Raw genomic sequence first — 12465 nt, 5'->3', positions numbered from 1 at the left:
GCAGAAAGCTACACCACCCCCTCACCCAGTGAAAAACATGTTTTCATATCATATATAACTTATTTTCTTTTTCGTTTTTCCTTTTAGCATTAATAAAATACATTTTTAAAACATTTTGTCTCACAGTCCACCCCAAACTGCACTTTGCCCCCCCCAGACACAACTTTGGGCACCCCTGCTCTACTGCTACAGTCTCCATGTGAGGCCTCAGGACAACACATGTTTACATAGATATAATCTGACCAGTAGTGCTGGCCGTAGTTTCATATTCATAAAAATGATTTTTTGGGAGTTAGAGAAATACAGGAGGTTCTAGAAGAGCTCAGACTGTGTATTAGTACTATTTTACTATATTAATGAAAACTCTAAGCACTTTAGTTACTGATATCATGACATACCATCTGATCCCGAGTGACCACTGAATGTCCAGGACGCATGTGTGTGTGTGACTGTGAGTGTGTGAGTGTGTGTGTGTGTGTGTGTGTGTGACTGTGAGTGTGTGAGTGTGTGCATGTGCTCTCTCAGAATCACACACAGGATCAAAAAGAGCAGTAGAAGAATTTTTGTCACACAAACGTGAGGAAAATGCAAAGTCAGTCGTTTCTCTGAGCATGCTAACAGCACGGCAGAGGGAACGCTGGGTAAGTCAGAGAACACAGGGATATGAGAGAGAGTCTGAGAAGAGAACCACTAAAGCAACATGTCTTCTCTGAGATAAAGCAACTCCAGCTCAGTAAGAGGAAAACAAAGAGGTATTTCCTCACCGCCTGAGGGGAGCATGTGGAGGGGGGAGGGGACGCCATCCGTCTACTTCACTCTGCACCTCTCTCTCTCTCTCTCTCTCTCTCTCTCTCTCTATCTCTCTCTCTCTCTCTCTCTCTATTTTCATTGTCAAACTCATAAACTGCCTTCCCAACAAGTCAAATGTATTTCACAACAACTACAACTGTTTGCACACTTTATCTTCACTTTCATTCACTACTTTCATGGTGAATTTGAAGTTAAGGGCCTTAAACTGGTGGTAAATTCCACAATTTCTGCATAACTAAACGGTTAAGATGTAAACAAAGTCAAGAGTGGTTTTGTGTGAAATGTTCTGTTCAACACAAACTGAGTCAGAATGGATAACAGTGGTGGTGATAGGAACCAGACGTCCACCTCTAAAAGCTCCCTCACAGAAAGTTATGACGTGAAATGGTTATGAACACTGATGCCTCAGACGTTGTTTTATGATAGTTTTAAGAAGGATTTGGCCTCAAAAGTGTATATTTTTAATCCATTCAAGGTGAAGAGGAACATACACGGCATTATAAAGCAAAAAAGTACCCAAAAAGCACTTTTTCCCAGATTTACAACTATACTACTACTGCCAGCATTAGATTTAAAAATATAGATAGTAAACAAAATGGCTATATTTGTGTTGTTGACATGAGACTCCTGGTTCCTCTCACCAAGTTCCATTAAAATACATATATAAGCAATACATCAAAGAGCTTTGAATGACTTTGTTTACATCTCAGCGACTGAATTATGCAGAAATCTTGAAAATCGGTGGACATCCCCTTTAAATCTCTGACAATTACATAAAATTGCTGAGTAAGTGCAAACAATCAGTATTCTGCATGAGTGAGATAGAGAGACTGTGCTTTCTTTTCTGAAGGGGTTGGTGGTCACCAGATGTGCTTTGAGCTGAAAGCAGTTAAGGGTCATGCTGGAGAAAATGGTGGCCACAGTTTGAAAGTCATAGTTTGAGGTCAGAGTGGGTGTGGGTGGGGGAGGAGCTCAGCAGTAGTCTATGGTTACCGTGTGCGCTCATTATCTACAGGTTCTACACTGACAACAAGTCAGAGACAGCACACACAATCATAATCCCTATACAGCACTATGCAAAAGTCTTAGGCATCTGAGGACACATGTAAAGCCATTCATCTGGTCAGTGAATGTTTATTTGTTCAATAAAACACTAGAATAAACAAAAATAAACAGGCTGTTGTGATTGTTCTACGTGTGGTTGTATTAGCTTAATAATTTCCGAGGCTTTCCTCGAGAAAGTTCAGTATTTACATTACCTGGTCATTAACTCAGTCCTTCGTTAACTAACTAACAATTAAACAAATCCATGCAGTGTTGTACTAACTAACATATTAATGAATTAGCACTTGGCAGTGCCCCTCTTGTCCCTGGGGTGGTACCCTCAAGTCAGGGAACATAATTGTACCATAATTGTATCCACTGATATTATATTTTCTAGTCTCATCTCCAATTATTAATACTTTATTGCTAGCATGATAAATTATATCACAATACTGAGCATATCATGGATACAGACTGTACTTAAAACACACGAAAACACTGACCAGCTGCATGTTTCAGTACAAAGAGAGCATAATTAGCCCTGATAACTGGATTTAGTGCAACACAGATCTGAAATGTTAAATAAAAATCAAAGCAGTTTTTTAAATGTAGCACTATTGTTTGTTTTGTGCATTCAAACCAAGTATTATAATATCATAGTTTCCACAATATTCCCACCATTAAAAACCTACACTTCATACCAAAGAAGGTACTTTAATTAATATGAGTGTTACAAAATATGCCCAGTGTATGAGAAAACTGCTGTATCAAGCTAGCAAAAACTTTGCATGCATTTTTTTTCTTATGAAGCTGAACAGCAACAGTGGAAAAGCTGAAGTTTCAAAAGAAGGCAAGGTGTTCTTGAGTCCACCAACAGGCCCAAAGTTTTATTACACACTTCTATAACCTAAGAATATCTCAACCAGTTTGCACTGACGTCTCTGTAGTTAGTGAATGATAAGCCTCAGTATGTAATAAGCCTGAGATTTTAAAGGGGTAAAGATAATATTCTCACAACTGGCAAAGCCTCATAATGATGACCAGCTAATTAATGGTGTAACAGCAGAGCTGTGTAGAGCAGCCTAGACCCATAGTTAAGTAAAGGTATATTCCCCAAAAACAGAAGAAGTACCAACATACCTAAACTTAAAAACCTACTTAAAGTCAATAAAGTCATGAACAAGAAAACACATTTTCTTTCTGTACTTTGATGTGTTTCTAAGTGAAGCTGAGCTTTTTCTCTCCATGATAGGTGGGTGTGGGAGGAGGAGGTGAAACATGATATTATTGGTTAATATTATTTTCCTGTCTGCTGGTGCACAGTGGTGTAATCAAAATTTAGAAAATGTTTTAGCAGCAGCAAAAGTCATTACAGCTCAATTAAAGATTACAAGAAAAAAAGAATTTTGTGTTTTAAATGGTAAAATATGATGAATCATCCCTAATATGACCAGGCAAACTAACTAACAAGGTAAAAAAAAAGGTTAAATTTGATTCAGGATGACTTTAAACGATAAGTTCTCTATAAAATTGCAGTGGAACTTTTGAGGTTTGTTAGGATCTTCTATTTTTTCATCTTTTTGGCCTAAAATATAATGATAAACCTCAGAAGTGAGAGGTGTGACCAATCATAAAGCAGTACAGATGCTGTCACCAACATGATAACCCAAATAAAGGAATGAAGAATTTAATGATAATGAGGTAAGAGGCACCGCTCTGCAATAGGACTACCTTTATAAAAGGTTTATAAACGGTTTAAGCATAATTTATTAATGTCAAAGAATTTGGTCATAAACACCTTGAAAATCAGTAATAAGCAGTTATAACAGGTAAATGAAAAAGGCAACAGTGATCTGCTGCTTGCCAAATAGTGAGCCTACAGTTATCTATACTGTTAAATCTCAGATCTTGCCAATCACTGCATTTTATGAACAGTCATATGCAAACATCAGAACTCCCTTGTTTTATTACGTTTTGTTGATTTTCTAAGTGAAAATAAAAACATCCTCTACAGAGAAACACACTTAAATATACATTTTTTCTGTGCACAATTTCTATGTAACATACTGGAAAAAATAAAATGTATGATATATAATGTGGCATAACTTTTGCACAGGCCATATTTTATGTTTTTTTTATTTGTTATTTGTTAATTCAGCAAATAAACAGTAATTGTGTATTAAAATGTGCAGATGTGTGTTCACTGTTGAGGACATGTTCACTTATTTTCACTTAAAAACAAAACTTTTGCATACAACTATAGTCACATTGCTGTCCTTTATATTTATGCATTGTCTGCTTATTAATGATTTTTAGGGTGTTTATGACCTCATTAATAACCATAAATGTACTAATTTAAGGCCTTGAGCTTTGTGAGGCCCTTAAATCACATTTGCTTCTTACGTTATCTAAGGATAATTGACAAATTCCAAAGGGGGGCCTATTCCAAAAGACTGGCTCCACTAAATAGTCTTATTATAAAGTGGTACACTCGAATACATATAACTGATTAAATAAAATATAGTGGATATGGATATATAGAAAAGAAATTCTATATATCCATTTGTAATAGTTTTAGGTTACTGAAGTTTTTGGAAATAACAATAGCTGCTGTGTACTGGAAAACACTTTTTTATTTCTGTAAAAAAGATGGTATTAATCATAATATAGCATCAATATTTTTTTTTAAGTGTAAAGCTCACTTACAACTATGTATATCACAAAAAAAAGAAAATTCTTCATGTGTTTTTAGAACAGAATCCTTCAAATGTAACTCCTTACTAGTCACTTCTGGGTAACAGCAGGAGTGTTTATTTAAACATCACTGCTTCATTTGCTTCAGCACATCTGCGTCAATACTAGGTGGAGATCATGAGGGCGGACAAACTATCTGCCCATTCTTGACCAGCAGGAGGCTTTGTTTGTTGTTTGGAGCCAATAGCGTCCAGGCTGTACCGGAACAATAGAATTTCCCCCCAAGCTTCAGTATGTCAGGGTAACTGGCCAGTAGTGTGTTTGCAATATGACAGGCCTGACTCTGATTGGTTGGTGGACATTGCTGGGTGGGAATAGTATTCATATCCTTAAGGCACTGCAGCAACCCACAACACACACCTGAGCAGAAAGATAAACAAACAACTATTAACCCATAAACACTTACATGATACAACACAAAACAGAAAAACAAGCAGTGACCAATCGGGACATAGTATTGGTAGCATGTGACATCTGCCTTGAGCATGAGTTACATGGGCATTTTGGTTGAAAACACTGGAAAGGGTGTTTCCTGGGTTTGACCAACATATTTGACCAACTTGAGTAGTCACTTCCTGTGTATCCTATTCATTTGACTTGGACCTACAAGCGTTAAGCTTGGCTTTTTAGATCCTGCTGCTCTTAATTAAACTTAAACTAATAGATATTCATTTATTTCCCAAATTGGCTGAGCAAAGCTGGATTTTACCCGGACACACTCTTGCACCCAGCTTTTGGTCAGACAGCTTGTGGCTATTCATCAGTCCAGACCCCAAGACAATGTTTCTCATTTGGCCGATTCTGGATGGAACTAGTTTAGAGACAATGCTCTCGGAGCCAAGGGCCCACTGCATACCCAAATGAAAAAGGACAAGGAGAGTATATAATGGGGACGAGACAGAGGATGTGACAGAGAACGAGGGAAATCCATCATATAGAGTGAGGAAGAAGAAGAAGGACTGAAAGAAGCAAAAATGGCTCGACGCTCCCAAACTACCAAACTGCACCTGGCAGGTAGGAGTGCAGATGTTTCTAAATGTTTCCTAAGTCCATTCCTCAGATCTGTGTTTATGTTTACCTTCAATCAGCAGCTGTATCCACCATCTTCTCCTTCTTGTTCTCCTTCTCTTTATTGCTTTTTAGCCTCTCCTTAAGCTCTCAGCATCCTTCAGCTTTCTTTGTTCTTTTTCTTACCGCTCTCTTGTTTTTAACCCATCTGTCTTTCTGCCTCAGTGACAGTCCTGATGTGCGTCTTTGTCTCTGCTGATGGAGTCAGCCTGAACGACCTGCTGGAGAGAGCCTCCCAACTCTCCGACAAACTCCACTCTCTCAGCACTTCCCTCACCAACGACCTGGTCAGTACATTACCCACAAAAAGTTTGTATGCATCTCACTAGAAAATAGTGAGGTCTGATCACTGTTTTTGAATCAATTTGTTGTTAGAACTGTTTTGTTTCAATGACTCGGTTGAACTGATTCAAAAATCTAGTTGAATCAAAGTTTTCTGTCTCATGTTTGGAACATTTATGTGACCTCATGAAATCGTAACACAAAGCAACATCTATTAGGGTGGCAGGTAGCCTAGAGGTAGGAGTGGTGAGCCAGCAAGGAGGATCCTAGGACTGACCAGGTAAACATGGTTCAAATCCTAGGGACTGACTGGGTAAATATGGTTTAAATCCTAGGACTGACTGGATAAATCAGACTCAAATCCCAGGACTTACTGGGTAAATCTGGTTTAAATCTCAGGACTGACTGTGTAAATCTGGTTCAAATCCTATTACTGACTGGGTAATCCAAGATCAAATCCCAGGACTGACTAGGAAAATCCAGTTCAAATCCTGGGACCGGAGACAGACCAACTGATTAGATGAGCCGGTTTATGCCATGTTCTGCTGAAAATGAGCTGAAACCTCAAACCCATAGAGCTCTGTGACCTTATAAAGGCACTCAGACTGATAACAGAAACATGACATGAACATCATAGGATATTCCATTTTATTCGCACCAAGAGGTGGAGAAGTAGGGCTAACACATCAGCATTTAAACTCAGGCTTAAACAAAGATCTGTGAAGCTTCTAACGGATGTTAAGGTGAAGTTTTTTAACTTCATATGTTGAAGTTTTACATGTTGCAGCCTTAAAGTAAATACTGAAATTCTGTCTTTGAATATTATTAGCCTGTTAGCATGTTAGCTTTCTGCTGACGTAGCCAGTCTGCTTTAAAAAGGACGGAATACAGTCCAGTGACCAATAATATAAAATATACACTGGATAGATTTCACAGGCCTCTATGTGTAGTTTTGTACATTCGCTTTGACTTTGAGTTTATCGGCTGGTTGCAAAGCAGAAATCTGATTACTGCCCGACTCATGTAGACCTGGAGTTTCCCATTGTCTGATTACTCAAGAGCATGTAAACGTGTTGATCAGATTACTGACAAAATCTGATTTTCTGCAGTTATCGGATTATTATACAGCGACATGTTTACTGTGGATGCAGCAGCTAAAGCCAAAAAAACAAGTGTCAGTGTCAGAGTACTTCCTCGCGACAGTCAGTGCCGGCAACAGCAAAAGTTCAGCCTTCAGTCGAGCATGTAGAGTTTTTTACTTCATTTTCTGTCAATCAGCTCTAGTGCTAAGCAACAAAGGAGAGCACTACAAAAAATCTGTGATAATCCACCTGGTCAGGTTGGGTTCAGGCTTCAACTTCATGCCTGTGCAGACATCATAGTGTGACCCAGTGCTGAGCTGGGATGCTGTGAGAGTGGCTGAGATGAAGGTGGTGTTGGGCAGGGATGGGCTGTTGCTTTTATGGAAGAGTGGACAGGTGGATGTATGGCAGTCTTGTGCAAGGGTGTGTATGGGAGCTGTTCTGAATGGGAGCTCTCCTGGTTTCTCTGTGATTGAGCATCAACTCCTTTTTTCCTTTTTTTCTCCATCTTTTACATTGTTCTTTCCACTCTTTTTCCTCCACAGGACTCTCACTTTCCACCAATGGGAAAGATTATGAGACCATCTATGTGCCACACTTCCTCTCTCCAAATCCCCAACGATAAAGATCAGGCCCTCAGAGTGCCGGTAAGAACAGCTCTTCATCTGTAGGTGTTAAGCTTGTTTCAAGACTAAAAAGGTGGAGCTCCTAAGTGGCGCAGTCATCTACACACTGGTCAGGTTGGGAGATTAGGAGTTCAACCTGCAACAACGATGCCACAACAATCCAAGACAGTTTAATTATCCTCGATCTACATCACTAGCCAACACAGTCATCTGTTAGCTGGCGTAGCAAAATTTGCGGTTAGCCTTTTCCTCCAAGCACACCGAGTTGTCCAGTGAGGTTGCATTAGCGGCAGTTGAAAAAGATTTGTGCTAACCTTCACACGTCCAGCTTGATAGCATCACATGATGAGGAGGGACCTAGCTAGGAAATGGAATTGGCATTGACTAAAACTGCAGAAGAAACAGGGTGAAGATATAGGAGGGCAAGCTTTACATCAGTCATATTGATATCTCATACATTTGCATATCTAAGGTACATCTAATATCTTTGACTATCTTCATTTCATTTTCTTACATATTTTCTTCGTGTCTTTGAGGCTCCTTTTGAGGATGTAAGGACGAGATACAGAGATAAGATGTGAGGATAGGGGAACTGCAGACAGATTAACTGAGATGTCCTTGCTGGCTCAACTGTCACATTTAAGTGGCATCATATTTTCAAATTTAATTTTATTCAACTTCATTTTATTTAGTCATACAGGCTTATGGACGGATGACTTGCTGCCCACCTGTAACTGCTGATACAGAACAAGGCACCATTAAAAATGATTAAATGATTAAACCATTAAATTTGAAAATATAATGTATTAATTAGAATATTAACCAGGGTGATGAGATCCACCCCTAGTGCTATTCAATTCTACTCTTTTCATCACATATTCTCCCCTCTCCTCCTCTCCTCTACTCTGCCATTATATTTGCCTCCCTCTTGTGGTCACTCGTGTCAGCACAGGCAGAGGAAGGAATATTCTAGAGTCTAATAGTACATTCAAACGGAAATGGTGAATTTAGAATGTATATTTGCTGGGATGGACCAATGACGTAGTATCAGGGAATGTTCTGGCTGGTGATACATTACAATTTGTGAACTCTGGCAACGTGAAACTTGCCTGAGGTATGGCTCTGATCCCCGTTCTTCTGTCTCGTGTAGGAGAACGAGCTGCTGTCTCTGGCTCGTTCTCTGCTGCTGGCCTGGTCAGACCCTCTGGCTCTTCTCTCGTCTGAGGCCACCACCCTGCCCCACCCTGAGCGCAACACCATCAACAGCAAAACCAAAGAGCTGCAGGACCACACCAGCAGCCTGGGAGCAGGTCTGGAGCGCCTTGTCCACAAGGTATGCTTTGTGTTTTCTGGATGTTGGGCCAGACTCTCCTTTTGAGACAGCACAGCTGCAAATGTCTGGGCATCATGCACAGACGTTCATATAGGTGTCTGCCAACATACTTACACACTAGTGGGCAGTGTTGCGTTTGGGTCATGCTCCATTTGGCGGGGAAACCATGTCCCAAAGTTTGCAGGGCCTAAAATATTAAGTACGGCTCCAAAAGTCAGTATGTACATTTACACAGTTGGCCTAAGATTAAATAATACTTTTCTATTATGATTCTCTGATTTTCCTTTTTTATCCTGTTTCATAGTCGCTCTGCGTCTGTAAAACAGCTCATCACAAAACCAATTTTCAACATTTGAGAAACCATTTTTAATATAAAACAATATTTTTACGAGGTTTAACTTAGCAATTTGTATAAAACAGATTCATGTTTGCTTTTTATATCATTAACGTTATACTGCACTCACAAAATATGTGAATGTGAAGAACCTCTTTAAAGTTTAAAGGACCTCCACATATGTAAACGTTCTGAGAAGAACGATATATTCTCAACCATGGAAAAAGTCTCACAATGTATTGAAGGGAATGGATAAAGTGCCACAGAGTGCTTTGAGTGATGCCATAGACAAATCACTTTTAGTTCTCTAGAACCATGTTTGAAGAGGTTTGTGAGAGTGATAGACTCTTTAAAGGTTTATGGGGCCTTCACATAACAAAGAAGTTCCATTTAAGGGTTCTTTCTTCAATCTATACATTATGCAGTTTTTTCAACTTTAAATAGGTTCTTTGGACTCACACATCACATGTACAAACATGGTTGACTAAACAATCACCCATTTAAAGGTTCTAAATGGAACCAAGAGTGGTTCTTCAACGGCACGACTCAAAGAATGCTTTTATTTTTAAAAGTGTGTTTAAGTATTATGTGAGACAATCTGTACTTTACTGTACTTTAAATATCATTGTAAACTGAATACTTCAGTACTTTCACTCAATACATTTCCAAGAGAAAAAAAAACATATTTTTTACTACTGATATTTTCATGTAGGCTTTCAAAGTACTTTTTGCAAATCTCAAGGCCAGGAGATTTTTCTACTGCCAACCAGTCGAGTTTTTGTGCATTTAAATGTATTATTTTCGGTAAATCCAAATAAATTCATATCGGTGTCAAATAAAACTGTCCATGATAATTCATCGTCTTTCATGAAATTTGTGTGAATTTATGTACAAAAACAGCCATAATTCATTTTTTATAAGACAATTTCCCAAACTCTCTTTATTCTAAGATTAAACAGGATGTTTTATTACTGTGTCTGTAAGACTGATTTATGTAAATGACCACTGCTCTGATTGGCTGCCCTGCACTGTGCCTCATTCAGAAAGCAGTCCGGGCCAAAACACTCTTTATAACTTCCACATGAATGAATGGAGTTAAATTGCTGTAGGCTGAATAGGTGGATACATGTAAATACACATTTATAATGGGCTGTTTTTGCAGCTCAGCTTCAGTATATGGACTGTATGAAATTGTATGTTTACATGCTAGACATCTGTTTATAAAAAAAAGTGAAGTAAATTCAGTTTTCCGTGATGTGGGCCCTTCAATAATGCTATCCTATTCAGCAGACACATTTTAAGCTCAGTAAGCTGACCATCAATATTTAAAATCTAATTTGGAAATAATTCTTGTCAACTAATGACAGCTCTCTTCCCTTTTCTCCACCTTTGTTCCTCCACAGATGGGCCCGTCCTCTGAGGCTCTCTCCTCTCTCCCTTTCCATAATAACGATCCGGGTCAGGACAGAATCTCCCGCCTGGTCAACTTCCACTTCCTCTTGTCCTGCTTCCGCAGGGACTCCCACAAGATCGACAGTTTCCTCAAAGTCCTCCGGTGTCGGGCAGCCAAGATGAGACCTGAGATGTGTTAGAGAGGCGTCATTCTAGCTCATTACCACCCTCTGTCAGTCAGCAGTGGTACTGAACCACAGTGGGTCAAAGTTCTCTTATAATTCAAACGAGTGATGCTGAATGTGTCTATCCAATCCCAGACCTCTCAGACGCTCAGTCTCTCGGGCTGAGCTGCGATGTGTGATCTTCTAATCTGTGTCCCACATCATCTGACTAATTTACCTTTCATACTTGAATAAATAAACTGAAGAGCAGAGCAGATTTTTGCTTTCTTGTTCAATTTACTAAAGCCAACCATTGATGAAGAAACTGTTATGTTGGTTTTTGGGTTTTTGTATAAACTGAGACGACACAGAGCAACACTTCAGATCACTCGTTTAACTCGGGCTATTGAGTTTGCACTTTAGACAACACCAATGTATTTATCTACGTACTGAAGTAGATTTCTTAGCTAGTTTTCCTCCATGTGTTCTTCATGAATGTCACATTCAAACAGCTGTCACTCCAGGATATCAATAAATGTTCATCATGCATAATGAAAAGCAAACATGAACGCCTCCTCTTTTATAGTGTGATTGAGTTGAAAAGAGTTCAAGATAAAAAAATCGACATGAAATGCATTCACATTATCAAATGACATCTGTTGTACGATTTAAGTTTTGGAAATGAGAGGATGAACATTTAAATGATCAACACAGAAACTGAAAGACTGAATTAGGAGCAGATTTTCTATGTTGCATTATTCCAGAATATTAGAGAATTCTGATTAAGACTTCTCTATGCTGCGGCTGTTTCTGGTGATCTCCAGAGTGTGGAGCTATAAACTAACTCAAATCTCCAGCGTGATGTCACACAGTGAAGGCGGAGCCTGTATTTAGTGCTGTGACCAGTATAAATGCTCGTATTTATCTGATAACACATGCATTCACCTGCACACCTTCACCTCCATTGAAGAGAACCGGAGAATCAGCAGGTACTGTAACAGACTTTCAAATATCAGATGTTTATTTGGGGGATATTGATTAAAATATAATTATTACAATTTTACAAAGTGGCCCTAAAAGGATGTTTTCTATTTGAATTTAAAGTAATACCTTTATGTCAATTTAACCTGCATTTTTTTGTATTTTAAAAAAAAAAGTTTTTATTTATTGTAACTTAGTATTTAATATAGGTTACTTTGCTGGATCTCTTTCTGTAAACTGAGTTGCCAGTTTGTTAAGGACACCGACCTTGTATCTACACTCATTGGCCATTTAATCAGGCACATCTGCTTGACTTCAAAAGACATAAACACCAAATTTGGTTCAAAGTCAGAGTTGAAAACTGCTGAAAACAGAGTTTGACTGACTTGGACTTTAGACTAAAATCCTTTGCTTTGGGTGACCCTGTACCTTAATCAGGCTTATTTTAGTAAAACAAATGACTGAACATTTCATTTTTATCACAACACAACTGAAACTTCACTAGTGACGACTGAAGTTTCACTAGTGACGATAATTTTTGAGCAGAACTCAAAAACACTAACCAGTTAATGACTAGTACACAGCTTTGAACAGA

General features: G+C 38.7%; 1 protein-coding gene across 1 annotated transcript; it reads left to right on the top strand.

Moving 5' to 3' along the window:
• Positions 1–5488: 5488 nt before the first annotated feature.
• On the top strand, positions 5489–11452 carry prl (prolactin). The gene is made up of 5 exons (XM_036560790.1): positions 5489–5622; positions 5842–5963; positions 7586–7687; positions 8817–8999; positions 10737–11452. The coding sequence occupies exons 1-5, from the start codon at positions 5583–5585 to the stop codon at positions 10923–10925; spliced, it is 636 nt and encodes a 211-aa protein (XP_036416683.1). The 5' UTR covers positions 5489–5582; the 3' UTR covers positions 10926–11452.
• The last annotated feature ends 1013 nt before the right edge of the window (positions 11453–12465 follow it).

Source organism: Colossoma macropomum, unplaced genomic scaffold (assembly GCF_904425465.1).
Source record: "Colossoma macropomum unplaced genomic scaffold, Colossoma_macropomum, whole genome shotgun sequence".
Lineage (NCBI taxonomy): Eukaryota > Metazoa > Chordata > Actinopteri > Characiformes > Serrasalmidae > Colossoma > Colossoma macropomum.
Note: the sequence above shows the minus strand (reverse complement) of the source record. Positions and strands in the feature narration are given on the sequence as shown.

Excerpts from the sequence above, each read along its gene's own strand:
- prl (XM_036560790.1), top strand. The coding sequence starts at position 5,583 with ATGGCTCGACGCTCCCAAACTACCAAACTGCACCTGGCAG. Across the intron at positions 5,623-5,841 it reads TACCAAACTGCACCTGGCAG|TGACAGTCCTGATGTGCGTC; the intron begins GTAGGAGTGCAG and ends TTTCTGCCTCAG. Across the intron at positions 5,964-7,585 it reads CTTCCCTCACCAACGACCTG|GACTCTCACTTTCCACCAAT; the intron begins GTCAGTACATTA and ends TTTCCTCCACAG.